The sequence below is a fragment of the Balaenoptera borealis genome (genome assembly GCF_965194805.1).
Source record: "Balaenoptera borealis genome assembly, chromosome: 8".
Taxonomy (NCBI): Eukaryota; Metazoa; Chordata; class Mammalia; order Artiodactyla; family Balaenopteridae; genus Balaenoptera; species Balaenoptera borealis.
Window position 1 is genome coordinate 102122753 of NC_138865.1, and position 15273 is coordinate 102138025.

At 38.6% G+C, this 15273-nt stretch overlaps 1 protein-coding gene across 14 annotated transcripts in view; it reads right to left on the bottom strand.

Annotated features, from left to right (window-relative positions):
* FKBP15 (FKBP prolyl isomerase family member 15) overlaps positions 1 to 15273 on the bottom strand; it is a 55590-nt gene that overhangs the window by 32803 nt on the left and 7514 nt on the right. For 13 of the 14 annotated variants that reach the window (XM_082403779.1, XM_082403778.1, XM_082403776.1 and 10 more), the window contains exons 2-9: positions 13977 to 14092; positions 9129 to 9213; positions 8613 to 8682; positions 5096 to 5170; positions 4520 to 4618; positions 2824 to 2973; positions 1866 to 1934; positions 97 to 243 (exon numbers count right to left, since the gene is read on the bottom strand). In XM_082403779.1, coding sequence (XP_082259905.1) covers positions 97 to 243; positions 1866 to 1934; positions 2824 to 2973; positions 4520 to 4618; positions 5096 to 5170; positions 8613 to 8682; positions 9129 to 9213; positions 13977 to 14092 — 811 coding nt within the window. The remainder of the gene's footprint in view (positions 1 to 96; positions 244 to 1865; positions 1935 to 2823; positions 2974 to 4519; positions 4619 to 5095; positions 5171 to 8612; positions 8683 to 9128; positions 9214 to 13976; positions 14093 to 15273) is intronic. The other variant, XM_082403777.1, reaches the window with a different exon arrangement.

Sequence of the window (15273 nt, forward strand, 5' to 3'; positions counted from 1 at the left end):
GATATCTTCAGAATCTTTTCCGACACATTTATTTATTTATTTTACTTAACTAGCAAAGAGGACTCATCAAACACAACACAGCACAATTTCACTCACCCGCCTAATCTCCACCTCGAACACCAGGATCGAGTCTGTTGATGGAGTCCATCCTATTACCCCTTCAGAGCCAGCAGCGCAGGCTGGAGGGATGATAAGCAACCGCTTCCCTCCTTTTTTCATGCCCACCATTCCATCCTCCCAGCTCTTTAGGAATCAGAGAAGAGGAAAAGCTCATCAGATACAAACCTTTTCATAAGACAAAACAAAGTACAGGATCATCAGGTTTATATTCCCCCCTCCCCACTGGTTATAAGAACATCTAGAATACTGCTTCTCAATTCACTTGTAAAAGCCAGCATATCCGGGGCTGTATGAAATACACTTACCTTAGATGATAAGAGAAATTGGAACAGAAGAATGGCATTAAAATAGAAATAAAAGCTATCACTTAGTAAACACATTTTTCTAAGTACTTTGCTAAGTGCTTTACTTCCATTATGTTGTTTAATCCCTAAAATAACTTCATAAGGTTAGTAGCAGTATCTCCATTTTACAGAAGAGAAAATTGAGGCTTAAGGAGGTTAAGTAATTAGCCCAAGATCAGTTAGTAAATTGTTAAGCCAAGATTTCAGCACTAGATGAGTCTAACTTTAAGGGTCATGCCCCAACTGCTATGATCTACAGGAAAAAGTTTCCAAAGGATTCTGGGAAAAGGAGTCATAAACAAAGCTATGGAGAAAACCATTCTGCCACATGGATAAAAGAGTACTTCACAATGCATCAGTATGTCCTGACACAATGATACCCCACATGTGTAAAATACTCTTTTTTTTTTAATATTTATTTATTTGGCTGCGCCAGGTCTTAATTGCAGCACATGGGATCTTTGTTGCCACGTGCTGGATCTTTAGTTGCGGCATGCAGGCTCTTAGTTGCAGCATGCGGGATCTAGTTCCCTGACCAGGGATTGAACCCAGGGCCCCTGCATTGGGAGTGTGGAGTCTTGACCACTGGACCACCAGGGAAGTCCCTAAAATACTCTTTACTTTATAAAATACTTCCACAGTTGCTGACGAAGAAATTCATAACATGAACCCAGGTCCTCAGACTCCAATCCCAGTGTTCCTCCTGCTATGTTGTACTTGCTTCCCACCATGATTTAAAGCATCCCAGTCAGATCAGAATCACCCATTACGATAAACTTCTAGAAGAAACAGTTTCACCTCTTTCTCAATTAGGCGATAGAAAGAATTTAATAGTTCCCTCAGAACCACAGGATGAAAAATAAAATGTAGGGACTAGAGAAAAGAAATGTACCCTTCTTCAATATATTGTCTCACAGGTAAAAATTTCCCAAATGTAGGTAACGTAGCACATTTTTCTCTTCCTATTTTTTTTTTTTTTAAATATTTATTTATTCATTTATGGCTGCGCCGGGTCTTCGTTTCCGCGCGAGGGCCTTCCCCAGTTGTGGCAAGTGGGGACCACTCTTCATCGCGGTGCGCGGGCCTCTCACTATCGCGGCCTCTCCCGTTGCAGAGCACAGGCTCCAGACGCGCAGGCTCAGCAATTGTGGCTCACGGACCCAGCCGCTCCGTGGCACGTGGGATCCTCCCAGACCAGGGCTCGAACCCATGTCCCCTGCATTGGCAGGCAGATTCTCAACCACTGCGCCACCAGGGAAGCCCTCTTCCTATTTTTTTAACCAAGCCTTTCCAGATTCTCCAAAAATATACCCAGGTTAGAAATTTTACAAAATTCACTCTAAATTAAGCCCACTGCAACTGATAAACCCATATATAATAAGAACACAGTTAAGCCTTTACCTTGATGACTTTTCCTGATCCTAATTTCAGGCGAAGCAGCTTATCTTTGTTAGCAGTGGAGTCAAAAACCTGAAAGTTGATCAAAATAAACAAGATTAGCCAATTTCAAAAATAATAATAATCATTATGATATTCAACTTAATACACACCAGCACAGTACTTCTGAAATAGGTAATGTCAAATAGACTGGAAAAATACTTCTTAAAAGACCTGAAAAGAAGAGACCACATCATGGCTAAAGGTGTTACCACACTGAATATCTCTGAGGCAAGGATTTTCCAGGTTTAGAAAAAAATAAACTTCTCCTACCAAGTGTTTAAAAATATTTTCATCTATAAAGAATTTTCAAATAAATTATCTCATTTGATGCCAACAGCCATCCTGCCAAGAAAGCAGGGTGAGCACCACTAAGCTCCATTCACAGGAAAAAAAAATTAAGAGCTTAAATGACTCGAGAAGGTCAAGTTAGGATAAAATTGGGACCTGAATCCACATCTTTTGGACTCATAGTCGAAAGCTCTTTCTATCATACCACACTACTTTTGAGGGCTTAATAATATAAAAACAAAACAAGCCCAATCTATTCACAGTATCTAGTATAAGAAAAACGGAGAAACAACTGTGAGGAAAGTCTAAAAAGTTTTAAGACCTAATCCCATAAGAATATATTCAAGTTTAAAACTGGTATAGGAAGAGACATACATATGAACAATTACCAAAAATGATACTCGCAAAACTGGTTTCCTTTCTCTAAGTAGAAGAGACATAGTGGCACTGAGCAGATTTTATACATTAGCATTTCATGGTTATGCCCCAAAAGCACTTGTAGAGACTAAAGCAGGGCTCCTAAAAGATTTCTATTTGCCAAAAGCAGCAATTCATAGTAATAATACCTTACATTTGAATAGCTCTCATGCTATTTAAATTACAAAAGAACTTGCAGGGTACATTTTCTTACCTGGCCCAGTCCGTGATTCTGAAAGAGCCAGCTGGTATAGGCCAATTCCAAAGAATCACCAACTTCTACAGCAGGGCCTTCTACTACAATAAGGTCCTGTGACAGCACTGAATCCAGGGAAGAGGTGCTGTTGCACTTGGCGATGCATACCTGTACGATGAAATCAGAGCAGCATAAACTTACTTTAAGCTCAGTAAGTACTCACTCAGTTATTGCTAATGTTCTTTTCCAAACAGTGGCACCCACTAGCAAAACAGATTACATGTTTAGAAGTAAACCATTCCAAAGTCAGTAATCTTGCCAGGAATCAAAGTGCCTAAGAAGTATGGTTTTGGAGTCAGACTGTCTGGGTACAGATCTGGGCACTGCCACTTATTAACTTGTGACCTCAGCCAAATAACTTAACTCCTGTGAACCTTATTTCAGAGGTTTTTTGTAAGATGGAGATAAAAGCTTTGCATATTTCCTAGGGTAGTTATGAAGACTGAGCTAATACAAGTAGAGTACTTGGCACAGTGCCTGGCAAATAACAGTAAGTACACAATAAGCATTAGCTATCATTACTATACTGATTTACTGCTTCAGTGTTTGGGAACCTATGAAAGCTAGGGGAGCCTCTAAAAAATTTCAAAATGCATTTCTAAAGACAATAAAATAAAGGCCCTTTACAAAACCATGCTGTATTCCCAGACTCCATCTCTCTACCACCTACAGATTTACCCATATTATCTTAGCACAGATCCTAGGCAAGGAAGTCAGATACATCTTTATGAATAATTTTTCTATAGTCAATGTTTAAACATAGTATACCTTAGAAACTTGCTACTCATTTTCTTTAAAAAAGTTTCATTATCGCAATCACATAAATGCTAACTAAAACAATGAGAAGTCATTTTTTATCAAGCAAATAAGACTAAGAAGGAAAAAAGATAGTAATTCTAAATGTTGGCAAAGGCATACAGAGAGAACTGACAGGGATGTAAAATAGTACAATCTCTCTGAAAAGCAGTGTGCCAAAGTGTATACAGAACCTAAAAATATATGGACCCTTTGATTCAATCTTTCACTTCTTCTAGCCTAAGGAAATAATCAGAGGGGAAAAAAAAGACAGATTTGTACACAAAGATGCTCACTACAGTATCATTTATCTCAGAGACTGAAAATAATCTAACTGCCTAAAAGTAAGGGAATGATTAAATAAATTAAGGAACATTCATGTTATGCAGCTTTCAAATGTTTCTAAATAATTTTTCATGAGGTGGGGAAAGATGCATTTTACATCATTAAATAAAATAAGCAAGAACTCTTTAAGGACTATAACTACTTATGTAACTTATGAATAGAAAAAAAAAGAAACGTAACATATTAACAGTGATTACTTTGGGTAGTAAGATTATGAATTTTTTTTTTTAAATGCTTTTCTAAATTTTCTATAATGACCATGAAATAACTTCAAAAAATTCTCTTAAACCACTATTTTAAAAAGATAGTTGTGTTTATTCCTTAAGATAATTTATGAAGTGGAAAGTGTTTTAAAGATGTAAGTTTACATTTAGCCTTTTTTTTTTCTCCTTAAAGTCTCATTTTCAAGCAATTTCAATAAGTATTCTTATTATTTCCCTAAAATACAGTAAGCTCAACTGATGAATTTAGCGTTTTTTTTTATGCTTGTCACTAAAAAATATATAGATATTACCTGTTTATTGAACTCCACAGCAGCCTTTTCAGACTCAAACATGATGGACCAGTTTTGTCTCTGGTCATCATAAAAGGTGCTATAGTTATTGGGCCGAACCTGGGGAAAGGAGAAATGTTGGGATAACTCAACTGCAGGCAGCATAGCAGATAAATCTGGCTGCCTAAGCTCATGTAGAAGGGCCTTGACTCAGGTGGACCCAAAGAGAGCTATCAGGGAACTTTCTTCTTCCCTCCCACCCTCCACCAATCACCCCTTAGTCCACATTCCCAGAAGGCAGCCAAGAGACCTTTCCAAGAGGTTCTGTTAAGATATCCACTCTGGGGAATTCCCTGGCAGTTCAGTGGTTAGGACTTGGTGCTCTCACTGCTGGGGCCCCGGGTTTAATCCCTGGTCGGGGAGCTAAGATCCCTGCAAGCCACAAGGCACAGCCCAAAAAAGAAAAAAAAAAAAAAGCTATCCACTCTGCTCTCCAGAGAGGAAGTAGTGGATCTAATTCCCACCAGGTATGCACAGATCAATCTCTCCTATAAACCAATCCCAAAGGATTGATGATTCCAATACAGGAAGCCTTACCATTAGCTCAAAGTTCAGATGAATCCTGGCAACAGTAACTGGCTGTTGCTGACTGATATAAAGAAGAATCCTATACTGTACTCAAGCAAAGATGGGCAGGAAAAAAAGAGAGAACAGAAATTAAAAGGCAATACAAAATCAGCAGTAAGAGATGTCAGGAGTCATGCTTCATACAGGTCAAAACTCAGTTCATCCCTTAAAGCTTAGAGTTTAAATTACATCTTCTCACCATCCACTTTAATCTCTTCTCATTTTGACCGTACTCTTTAACTATAATTATCTATGTCTTTATTTTGTTGGTGTTTTTATTTGTATGAGGGGTGACTATGAGATATACAAATGGCCAACAGGTACATGAAAAGATGTTCAACATCATTAGGCATTAGGGTAATGCAAATTAAAACCACTATAAGGTACCACTTCACACTTATTAGAATGGCTATAAAAAAAAAGGAAAAATAATAAAGTGTTGGCAGGGTAGTAGAGAAACTGGAACCCTCATATATTGCTTGTGGGAATGTAAAACAGTATGGATGCTGTAGAAACAGTCTGGCAGTTCCTCAAAAAGCTAAACAAGGAATTACCATATGACAAAGCAATTTCACTCCTAGTATACACGCCAAAGAACTGAAAACAGGGACTCAAACATACACTTATACATCAATGTTCACTGCCTGTTATTCACAATAGTCAAAAAGTGGAAACAACCAAGTGTCCATCAAATGATGAATGGATAAATTAAATGTGTTATATACATACAGTAGAATATTATTCAGCCATAAAAAAATAATGAAGTTCTGATACATGCTACAACATGGATGAATCTTGAGAAAACACTCTGCTAAGTGAAATAAGCCAGACAAACATTGTATGATTCCACTTATATGAAATACCTGGGGTAGGCAAATTCATAGAGATAGAAAGTAGATTAGAGGTTACCAGAGAATAAGGGAAGGGGGATGGGGAGTTATTGCTTCATGATTACAGATTTTTTGTTTGGGGTGACAAAAAAGTGGAAATAGTGGTGATGGTTGCTCAATACTGTGAACGTAATTTATGCAACTGAACTGTACACTTAAAAATGGTTAAAATGGCACATTTTATGTCTCCTATATATTTACTATACACACACATACACACACACACACACACACACACAGAAATTAAAATTCAACCCCAGAAGGGAGGGAGGGACTGACTATGGGGGCTCATATACAATCTTGCACCAGAAAGGACTCTCTTTACCCTATGTGAAGCAGATAGAGTGAGGAGCTAATCTTATAGACTGAGCTGGTCAGGAAAGGATCACAGATTTATTAAGAGTTGGTCCATTTCTGGTTGTCCCTACTCTCGAGCACTATCTTCGTAGGCTTTTGATTAAGAGTCTGAAAGGTCTCTGACTCCTCAGTCTTGACTTTTCTGCCCATCAGAGATTCTGAGCTGAGATTCTTTAGCCTCCTCCCCATGAAGTTCAAAATCTAGCAAATGTATTGAGAGGAAGGTTGTTGCTTTCCCACCCTACAGTAGGATTTTATCTCCTATGCCCCACAAGATTGCAGAAGTTTCCCTCTGCCTTTCTGGCACAGCCCTTGGACTTCCACACCACCCCCAAACTCATTAAATGTCCCATGGGGAAAAACGGATCTTGTGTTTGGAGCTCCTCTAGTTTTTACCAATGTCTCTTTCCCCCAGTTCTCTCTCTCTGTTTGGGACATACCTGATGTTTAGTCTGCTCCTTAGCATCAGCAAAGGTCCCAAGGGAAGGAAACACTCAGCTCATTGGCTCTTTCCTCTCAAAATTTTAGTTCATCTAGTCCTCATAATTTCCATAGCTCTCTAATGAATTTTAAAATATAATTTTTGCAATTTATCTGTCTTTTTATAATTGTCACAGTAGGAATGTTGCCTGCCACAAAAAGCTACATCCTATCTGGAGGTGAAGGGTGATGAAGTCCCAATACCAGATTTTTGAAATCCAATGGCAATTAATTCATCTATTAATGAATTAATAGATCTAGATAATAATCAACAATGGCTGCTAACATAACAAAATGAGAGACAATCAGACATTATTTACCTCCCAATGGGAGAATGAAAGAGATTTAAGGAACATAGTAACCAACTACAATGCATGGACCTTATTAGATTAAAACAAACTGTTTTAAAAAAAAAGGGAGAGATAATCAGGGAAATTTGAATGCTAACTGGTAGTGAATGAGATCAAAGAATTATTGTAGGTTTTGTTCAGGTGCGATAATGGCGTAATGGTTGTGTTTTTAAAAATCCTTACCTTGTAGAGATACATACTAAAATATTTATAGCTAAAATTGTATGCTGGAGATTTATTCAAAATAATCTGAGCAGGGGAAGAAGAAAAACAGGCTGCAGTTGAGATGAAACAAGATTAATAACTGCTAGAGTCTGGTAATGGGTATCTGGGTGTTTGTTATTCTAGACCCACTATTTTTATAGGTGTTTCCAAATTTCCAAAATTAAGCTTTTTGTTCGTTTGTTTTTAATACAAATGAGTGTTGTCCATTATGTTAGTTACCCTGAACAGGTCATCTTCTGTCTCAGTGTCTCAGAGTCTCTGAGGTGCATGGACTCCATGTTACCTGGACTTCTGAAATTCTATTATTTTTTTTTTAATAGATTTATTTTATTTATTTGTTTGTTTGTTTGTTTGTTTACTTTTTGGCTGCGTTGGGTCTTCACTGCTATGCACGGGCTTTCTCTAGTTGAGGCGAGTGGGGGCTACTCTTTGTTGCAGTGCAAGGGCTTCTCATTGCAGTGGCTTCTCTTGTTGCGGAGCACAGGCTGTAGGCGTGCGGGCTTCAGTAGTTGTGGCTTGTGGGCTCTAGAGCGCGGGCTCAGTAGTTGCGGCGCATGGGCTTAGTTGCTCCACGGCATGTGGGATCTTCCCGGACCGGGGCTCGAACCCATGTCCCCTGCATTGGCAGGCGGATTCTTAACCACTGGGCCACCAGGGAAGCCCTTTATTATTTCTTATGCGTATTTCAACAATGTTCAAAACCTTCTGGAGCAGAATTTGAAGCTAGACACAACCCACACAAGGAAATCAGTCTCCGCACTTCTATCCACATCTTTTTGACTCAAACCAATATTTTGCTGTGTGATCGACTACCCAACTCATCAAACTTTCAAAGGATAAACGGTGGTCATGCTCTAAGTGGTACACTAAATGTTGTTCACTACCTAAAAAAAGGATGTCCTCGGTAAATGGTTTACTCTGAAACTCTCCAAATTCTTAAGCTAGATCCATTTCACAAAGGTCAAACTTAATGATTTTGAGCGGTTGAATTTGTTTTAATGCAAAACAGTAAGCAAAATGTGACTATAAATGTTATTATATACCTAACATTAAAAATTCACATTCAGTACAAACAATCAATCTAATCCTCTGATATGTAAGATATCAGACAAGTCCCGATAAAAACCAGCTCACTGATATGATTTGGGACACTTGAATATACATAAGACAAGGAGGCAATCTTACCTCTCTGGCTGTGTGATTTCCCAGGACTGCAGCACCAAATTTGCCCTGCTTTACATATTGACCATTTGTGCTATAGAAGCAAGAAAAACAGGTATTAATACTTCCTTCAACTAAGTAGAACCAGCTTTCTTTTCTGCCATATAAAGTGGGGAATCTAGTCATTCAGCCTCTAGAAAGGGACAGAGGTGAGCAGTTTATAATTTAAAGCTCATATACAACTTCTTTACTCTTTCAACATCTACTATTCATGTATCTCAGTGGAGTGGCTTTCTTTGAGCGCTTAAAAAGGCAGTTGTTGAGGGTATAAGCAGTTCCTAGAGAAAACACAAGATAACCGCTCTTCAAAGTTTTGTGTGCAAAATTCTCCAAATGAAACATTAAAAAGCATTACTGATACTTTGTCTATGGCAGGACTGAGTAGCCATTTTGCAATGAACCGAAAGGCTTACTGCAAAAAGCAGGAGCTTAACCCACACACCCACCAACTTTATAAAGTGCTCCTTCTCCGCTACTTACTAGCGATATGCATGGACTGCTGTTGCAACCAATACTGTGGAAGTGCCTGCTGTGGCGGGTGCTGTTTTTGGTGTCGCCTGATTTCCTGAAGACGAAGAGATGAAGCAGAAAACAAAGTTGTCATTCATTTCTTGCTTGAAACTGATTTTTAACCATTAAAGCAGCTTCAAAATTCTTCTTTAGCCTTGCAGTTAGTGTTACAATGCTTTCATGACCATTGTCCTCATTTGATCCACAAAATGGCCCTATGGCCATGTCTGGGGATGAGGAAACTGAGGCTCTAAGCCCCCAAGTGCCTTGCACAATGACAGCAGCAAGCCTAGGACTAGAACCCAGGATTCTGGCTCCACTCCAAACAAGTCTTTGGGCTGGAAGAGAAGCACTGTCTAGAAAGCAAGGTCACATTCCATCTTCCTTTTCTCCTTCCAATATTCTGACAGCTATAATAAATAAAAATGAAGTTGTTTCCCCTTCCCTTACTTCTGGGGTAGAAAACTTATGATATTCAGATTACATCCATTACTTTACTTTCACAGTGGTATAAAGTAACACTAACATTTAAAAATAATGTATTTAGAGTAAATCACATATTCACACTCACCACATGAATCTGTTGAGAACACAGGCATGGCCATAGCAACCAACAACTTATTTTCAAAAGTATCCTTGTTTGATTCTTTTTGTTGTTATTAAAAACAAGACAACAGGCCCAAAATGGAGTCACTTAGGATAAGACCCACCCCACCAAACAGAGATTCAACATAATTACAGTTCTGGCTCCCCCAGAAATGGAATCTTAAACCAGAATGATCTCATCAGCACTAGTTAGGTAATCTGTTTGATAGACCTCTGCTATCTCCTAAAGGAAAGTAACCTTGCAATAAGCAACCCACTTTTTTGCCTAGTGTTACACTAGACTCCCCCTTCTGCCTGGTTCCTGCTCCCTTCTGCCTATAAAAGACTTTCATTTTGTCAGAGCCCCTATCTACTAGATTGGATGCTGCTCAATTCGTGAATCGCTGAAGATAGCCAATAAGATCTTTAAAATATACTCAGTTGAATTTTGTTAACAGTATTGAAATACCTTTTTCTGGTTATAGAGTACATGTACAACTGTAGAAAACTTAGCAAATACAGAAACACATAAAAAAAATGACCTATAATCTCACCACCCAAAAATAAACATTAATAATATGATGTATTTATTCCTAGTCCTTTTTCTATACACATAAACTTTCCAGCTTTTTCATCTTTTTTAAAGAAAATTAATGATTTGACAATCTCCTTTTTTCACTTAGTGTAAGCATTTCCTTATACTTTTCAAAACAGTCTCCGAAACACAAAATAGTCCTAAAAACACTTTTTGATGGTTAAATACTATGCTGACTCTACTAGAATTCATCCAATTTCCTATTGTTTGACATTTCTTTGGGCTGTTTCCAATTTTTCTCTATGATAAATAACACTATGATGAGCATCCTTAAAACGCACATTTTTGTATGTACCTCTAATTACTTTCTTAGAATTAATTCCCCAAAATGGAATTATGGCATGCAAGAGTGTGAAAATTTTTAAGGTTTTGTTACAACCTGCCCAAATACCCTTCAGAAATGCCATTACCAGTTTACACTCCCACCAGCAGTATGAGTAGGCCAGCTTTGCATCCCTGCCAGCAGGAGGAGATAATCTTTCTAAATCTTTACCAATGGGATACAGGTGGCATTAGGGAAAGGGGAATGCCACCTCACTGTTGTTTTCATTTGCATTTATTGATTACAGGGAAGGAGAAATTTAACATTTTCTATAGATTTGTACTGGCCATTTACTTTGTTTTATTTTGATGAATCACCCATTTTATGTTGTTGGCTTATTTTCCTAGTCTGGGTTGTTCTTGTTTTCCTTATTCTTTTGTAAAAACCTACAACATAGTTTTAAATTCAATCAGTACTTTCCAGTTGGATGTAATGCTACAATAAAACTTTTCTCCTGAGAAGCAGTGAATACCAAAAAAAGGAGGAACTAAGGCCTCAGTTATCAGGCCAAGTCTGAAACACAGAAAAATTACTGTCTCCCCAAGGTCAGCCTAGCATCCTCCTTCAGGTTAGTTCAACTTTTCCCAGTACACTCTCATCTCCCTACTTAACGCCCTTGCTCATGGATTTGCTAGAGGGATAAGTGAGTCAGATGCCACAATCATGTGATCTTCTCATTGGTTAAGCATTTCTTCCCCTCGGAAATCAGTACTGTACAGATTCTTGAATTCCCTGCCCATGAGGACTGCTTTTAATATGTTTTCAAATCCTTTTTTTTTCCCAAGGAAAGTTTTCTTGAATTATAGTTTTAGGTGCCTGTTTTCCCCATTTTTTTTTTTAAATTCTTCAGGGAATATACATATGTATATTCCACATGTTGGAAGTTCTTTGCTATCTTCAATACTGGCCACTTTCCTTTCAAAACTTTTTCTCTCTTAAATTTTTTAATTCTTATTTTAAAAATGTCCTCCTGTTAACCTTCTATTTCTTTTAAGGCATAATCTGTTGTGTTTATTCATTCTTGTGTTCCTTCTAGTTTAATCTTCATTTCTGAAATAATTTTTCTGACATCTCTAATTCTTGCCTAAGTCCTGTCACTTACTTCTGAGATTTTAAAATTCTCACTTATGTTCTCATTTCATGTCTTATGTTATTTTCTTAATGGTAATAGGTGGTTGTAGTTTTGATCTATTCAGTAAGAAACATTCTCACAGAGTAGAGCTCTCACTGTAGGGATACTATTCTGTTCCTTGCTCTTATAATAACTTTGCATGGAGTTTGACTCTGATACTTTTCTATTGTTCACTTTTATGTGAAATTTGCTTTTCTGAACTTTTAGACAGAGGCATGGCTCAGGGTGGCTTTCCTAACTTCATGGAACCCACTCTTCTGTTGCCATACAGAGTTCAAAAAAGCAGGAAGAGGGGGCTTCCTCCTGAGACTTCCTGATTCTATTCTTGAGCTACTTTTATCTGGATCTTTTCTTCTTCACTTTTAATATCCCGATCCTCCTTCATTTTAATTCCACTCTCAGCAGGTCCTACTCAGGGTGGGGACCTCTCCTGGAAGGTCACCATAGTGGATAAGTTTCAACACTTCATAGGAGCAAGACTGCTCCTGTTCTAGTCACCATCATCAACCCCTTGTACTTACCCATAACTAAAATGGGCAAAATGCTTTGCAGTTCCAGCTTGGCCTGCCACATTGCCCATGAACACCTGTTGGCTACTTTGGGTTCGCCCATTCTCAGATTCAAATATTCTCCCATTGCTTCCTTGTTTTCTCCCATGCAAATGTTGACACCATGCAAGCCTTGTGTCCATACCTGCTTGTATTGGGGGAGTTCATGAGGATACCTTTTCAATTGGTTTTATTGCAAATATTATCCAAGGTTTGCCCAGTTGCTCTGTTTTTCTAGAGATCTGAAGAGATTCAAGAACTATGCTGCAGCCACCTCCTTCCCCAAAAAGACTTGTTATATAAATACTCTTTGAACAGAGAACATCTCCTGTATTGCAAGTTTTTACTTTATTTGTAAATGCCTACATAAGACAGTAGTATAGGTAATTTTTAAGTTGAAATGCCTCTATAATTCCCCTTTAAAAGTATAATTAACTCACAGTTGTTGTTTTCTAATTTTAAAAAGCAAGTTACTTCATTGGGTGGGGACTGAGATTGTTTGTTTTTATCCACATTCATTAACTCAACCACTTTAAACTGAGTTAGAAGTACACTGCTGAGAAGAGATGTGCCACAGGAAACATAAAAGCATAGCCTACTAGAAATCTGGCCAGGTTATGGCTTGGAGAACAGGGCCAGCAATCCACAGCAAAGCTGCCAAAAGTGACAGGTAAGACTTAGAGCAGGGGTCAGCAAACACTGTATGTAAAGGGCCAAACAGTAAATATTTTAGGCTATGGGCCATACAGTATCTGTTGCAACTGTTCAACTCTAAATATCCTAACAACATCCTCAGTGTTGGCATTGCGCCTAGCACGTAAAAGACATTCAATACTTTCTTCTTCATTCAACAAATATTTAATTTAATGTCCCTTACCACCTGTTCTGCTCTGGGCTATTTCTATCAGTCCCTCACTCCTCTTCAGATTCTTACACAAAGACAGCAAAGTGCAGAGGATGGCAGGCAAGCTTTGGAGTGAGTCAGATCAGGGTTCAAATTTCAACTCTATCACTTACTGCTGTCTGACCTTAACCATGTGCCTAAACCTCTCTGAGCCTCTAAAATGGTGGTAGTCTCACCTATTTCACAGAATTGTTGTGAGAATTAAATAAGACAATCTAGGTGAAGCACCTGAGACCAAACACATAGCAGGTATTTTAGAAATATTACTCCCCCCTTTTCTCCTTTCGTTCAACAAATTTTCATTCAATATGTCTTGTGTTCATCCTGATGAAATGTTCAGGGGATACAGCATTGAGTATCATTCTTTAGTTGGGAAAAATTCACTGTCAGCATACATCTAACCCACCCAGGTGAAAGATGGGAAAAGCAGCTCTTCCTTCTTTCCAAAATATTGGACGGTGCCTATGTAGAGCACCCTGGGCAAAGTTTTGGAGAGTGGTGTCCACATGGGGCAGAAGAGCTTGCCTGTGACCTTCCTCCATCAGTTTCCAAAAAACAGCATACTACCTAGCCGCCGGAATTCAGGATCTCAGAGCTCAGAGCAGCATGCACCTCGCTGGTGGTGAGCTTGGCCAGACTGATCAAGGAGGGATGACCTGGCATGTCACTTTTAGAAGGTTGTTTATCATTCCAACTAACCTGTCAGGGGCCAATCCTAACCTCTTAACTTACCTGTTGGTGCTGTTCCCTGGCCTTTCTTAGGCTGCTTTGGGGCTGTGTAGTGGAAGAATTCATTTCCATGGCCAGCAGCTGCCTGATCCAGTCCGAAAAGAGAGGCCAATCTGGTACTGTTAGTAGAAAATGAAAATGACATTTCATTTGACATATCTCAAACCTGGAATCATTATAAAAGCTGCTCATGCTCCAACCTCAAACAAATACCTCCTTGACTATATATCCCACCACTCAATATCAGAAGCGGCAACTAAGTCTCTTTGAAATCAAGATTGTATCTCTGATATGAACAGCATCAAATGACCTTGCCCATCCACAGGACTTTGGTCAAGGCATCTCTTCTTTCTGGACCTCAGTTTCTGCATCTGTAAATTAAGGTGATTAGTCCAGGTGCTCTCTATGGTCTCTTCAAACTGTACATTCTTGCCTTTAGCAAGTCATAGTTTCCTATTTTTCACTAGTTTATTACATTGAAGTAAAACTGTATTACAGGGAATTCCCTGGTGGTCCAGTGGTTAGAACCCCATGCTTTCAAAAAATAAAAAAGAAAGAAAGAAAGAAAGAAAATCACCACCTTTAAAGGAAAAAAACCATATTACAAACTTACTGCATCAAACATAGTCCCATATATGATTTCATCTTTTATCTTTCACAGCAGAACCATTCTTTTATCATCCCTTGTGATGAATCTTACGAACTATTCCACTGAAACTGCTCTTACTAAAATCACCAACAACCTCTTTGTTAATAAACAGTTTATCGGTCCTTATCTTATTTGGCTTTCATGCTGCCTTTTTACACTGTCAACTAACTTGTTCTTCTTTAAACAAACTCTTCTTCTGACTTCTGTGGGGATACCTGCAGGGGTGGGAGGAGGGACCAGCCCAAATAAGACATCAATAAATGTTAATGGGATCCCTCTCTTATTGTCTTTCCATCTCTCTGGCTCCTCATTTAACTCCTTGGATTCTTCTACTATTGTCCAACCTTTAAATGTCCATGTCCCCAAGATTTCATACTCTCTCTCCCTTGGCAATCTAATTTATTTACCTTGATATCAGTGCTATCCAAATTCTGATGGTGCTCAAATCTGTATTCCTAGCCCAGAATTTGTTCCTGAGTGCAGACAACACAGATATCCCACAGGGAACACAAATGCAACATGTCCAAACCAGAACTCATATCTTCCAATGCCCACTGCCAATGCCCACTGCCCAGCAAAACCTGTTCTTACTCTTGTGCTCCCTCTCTTGATGAATGACATTCTGTGTCAGGATCCTCAAGACTGCCCCCA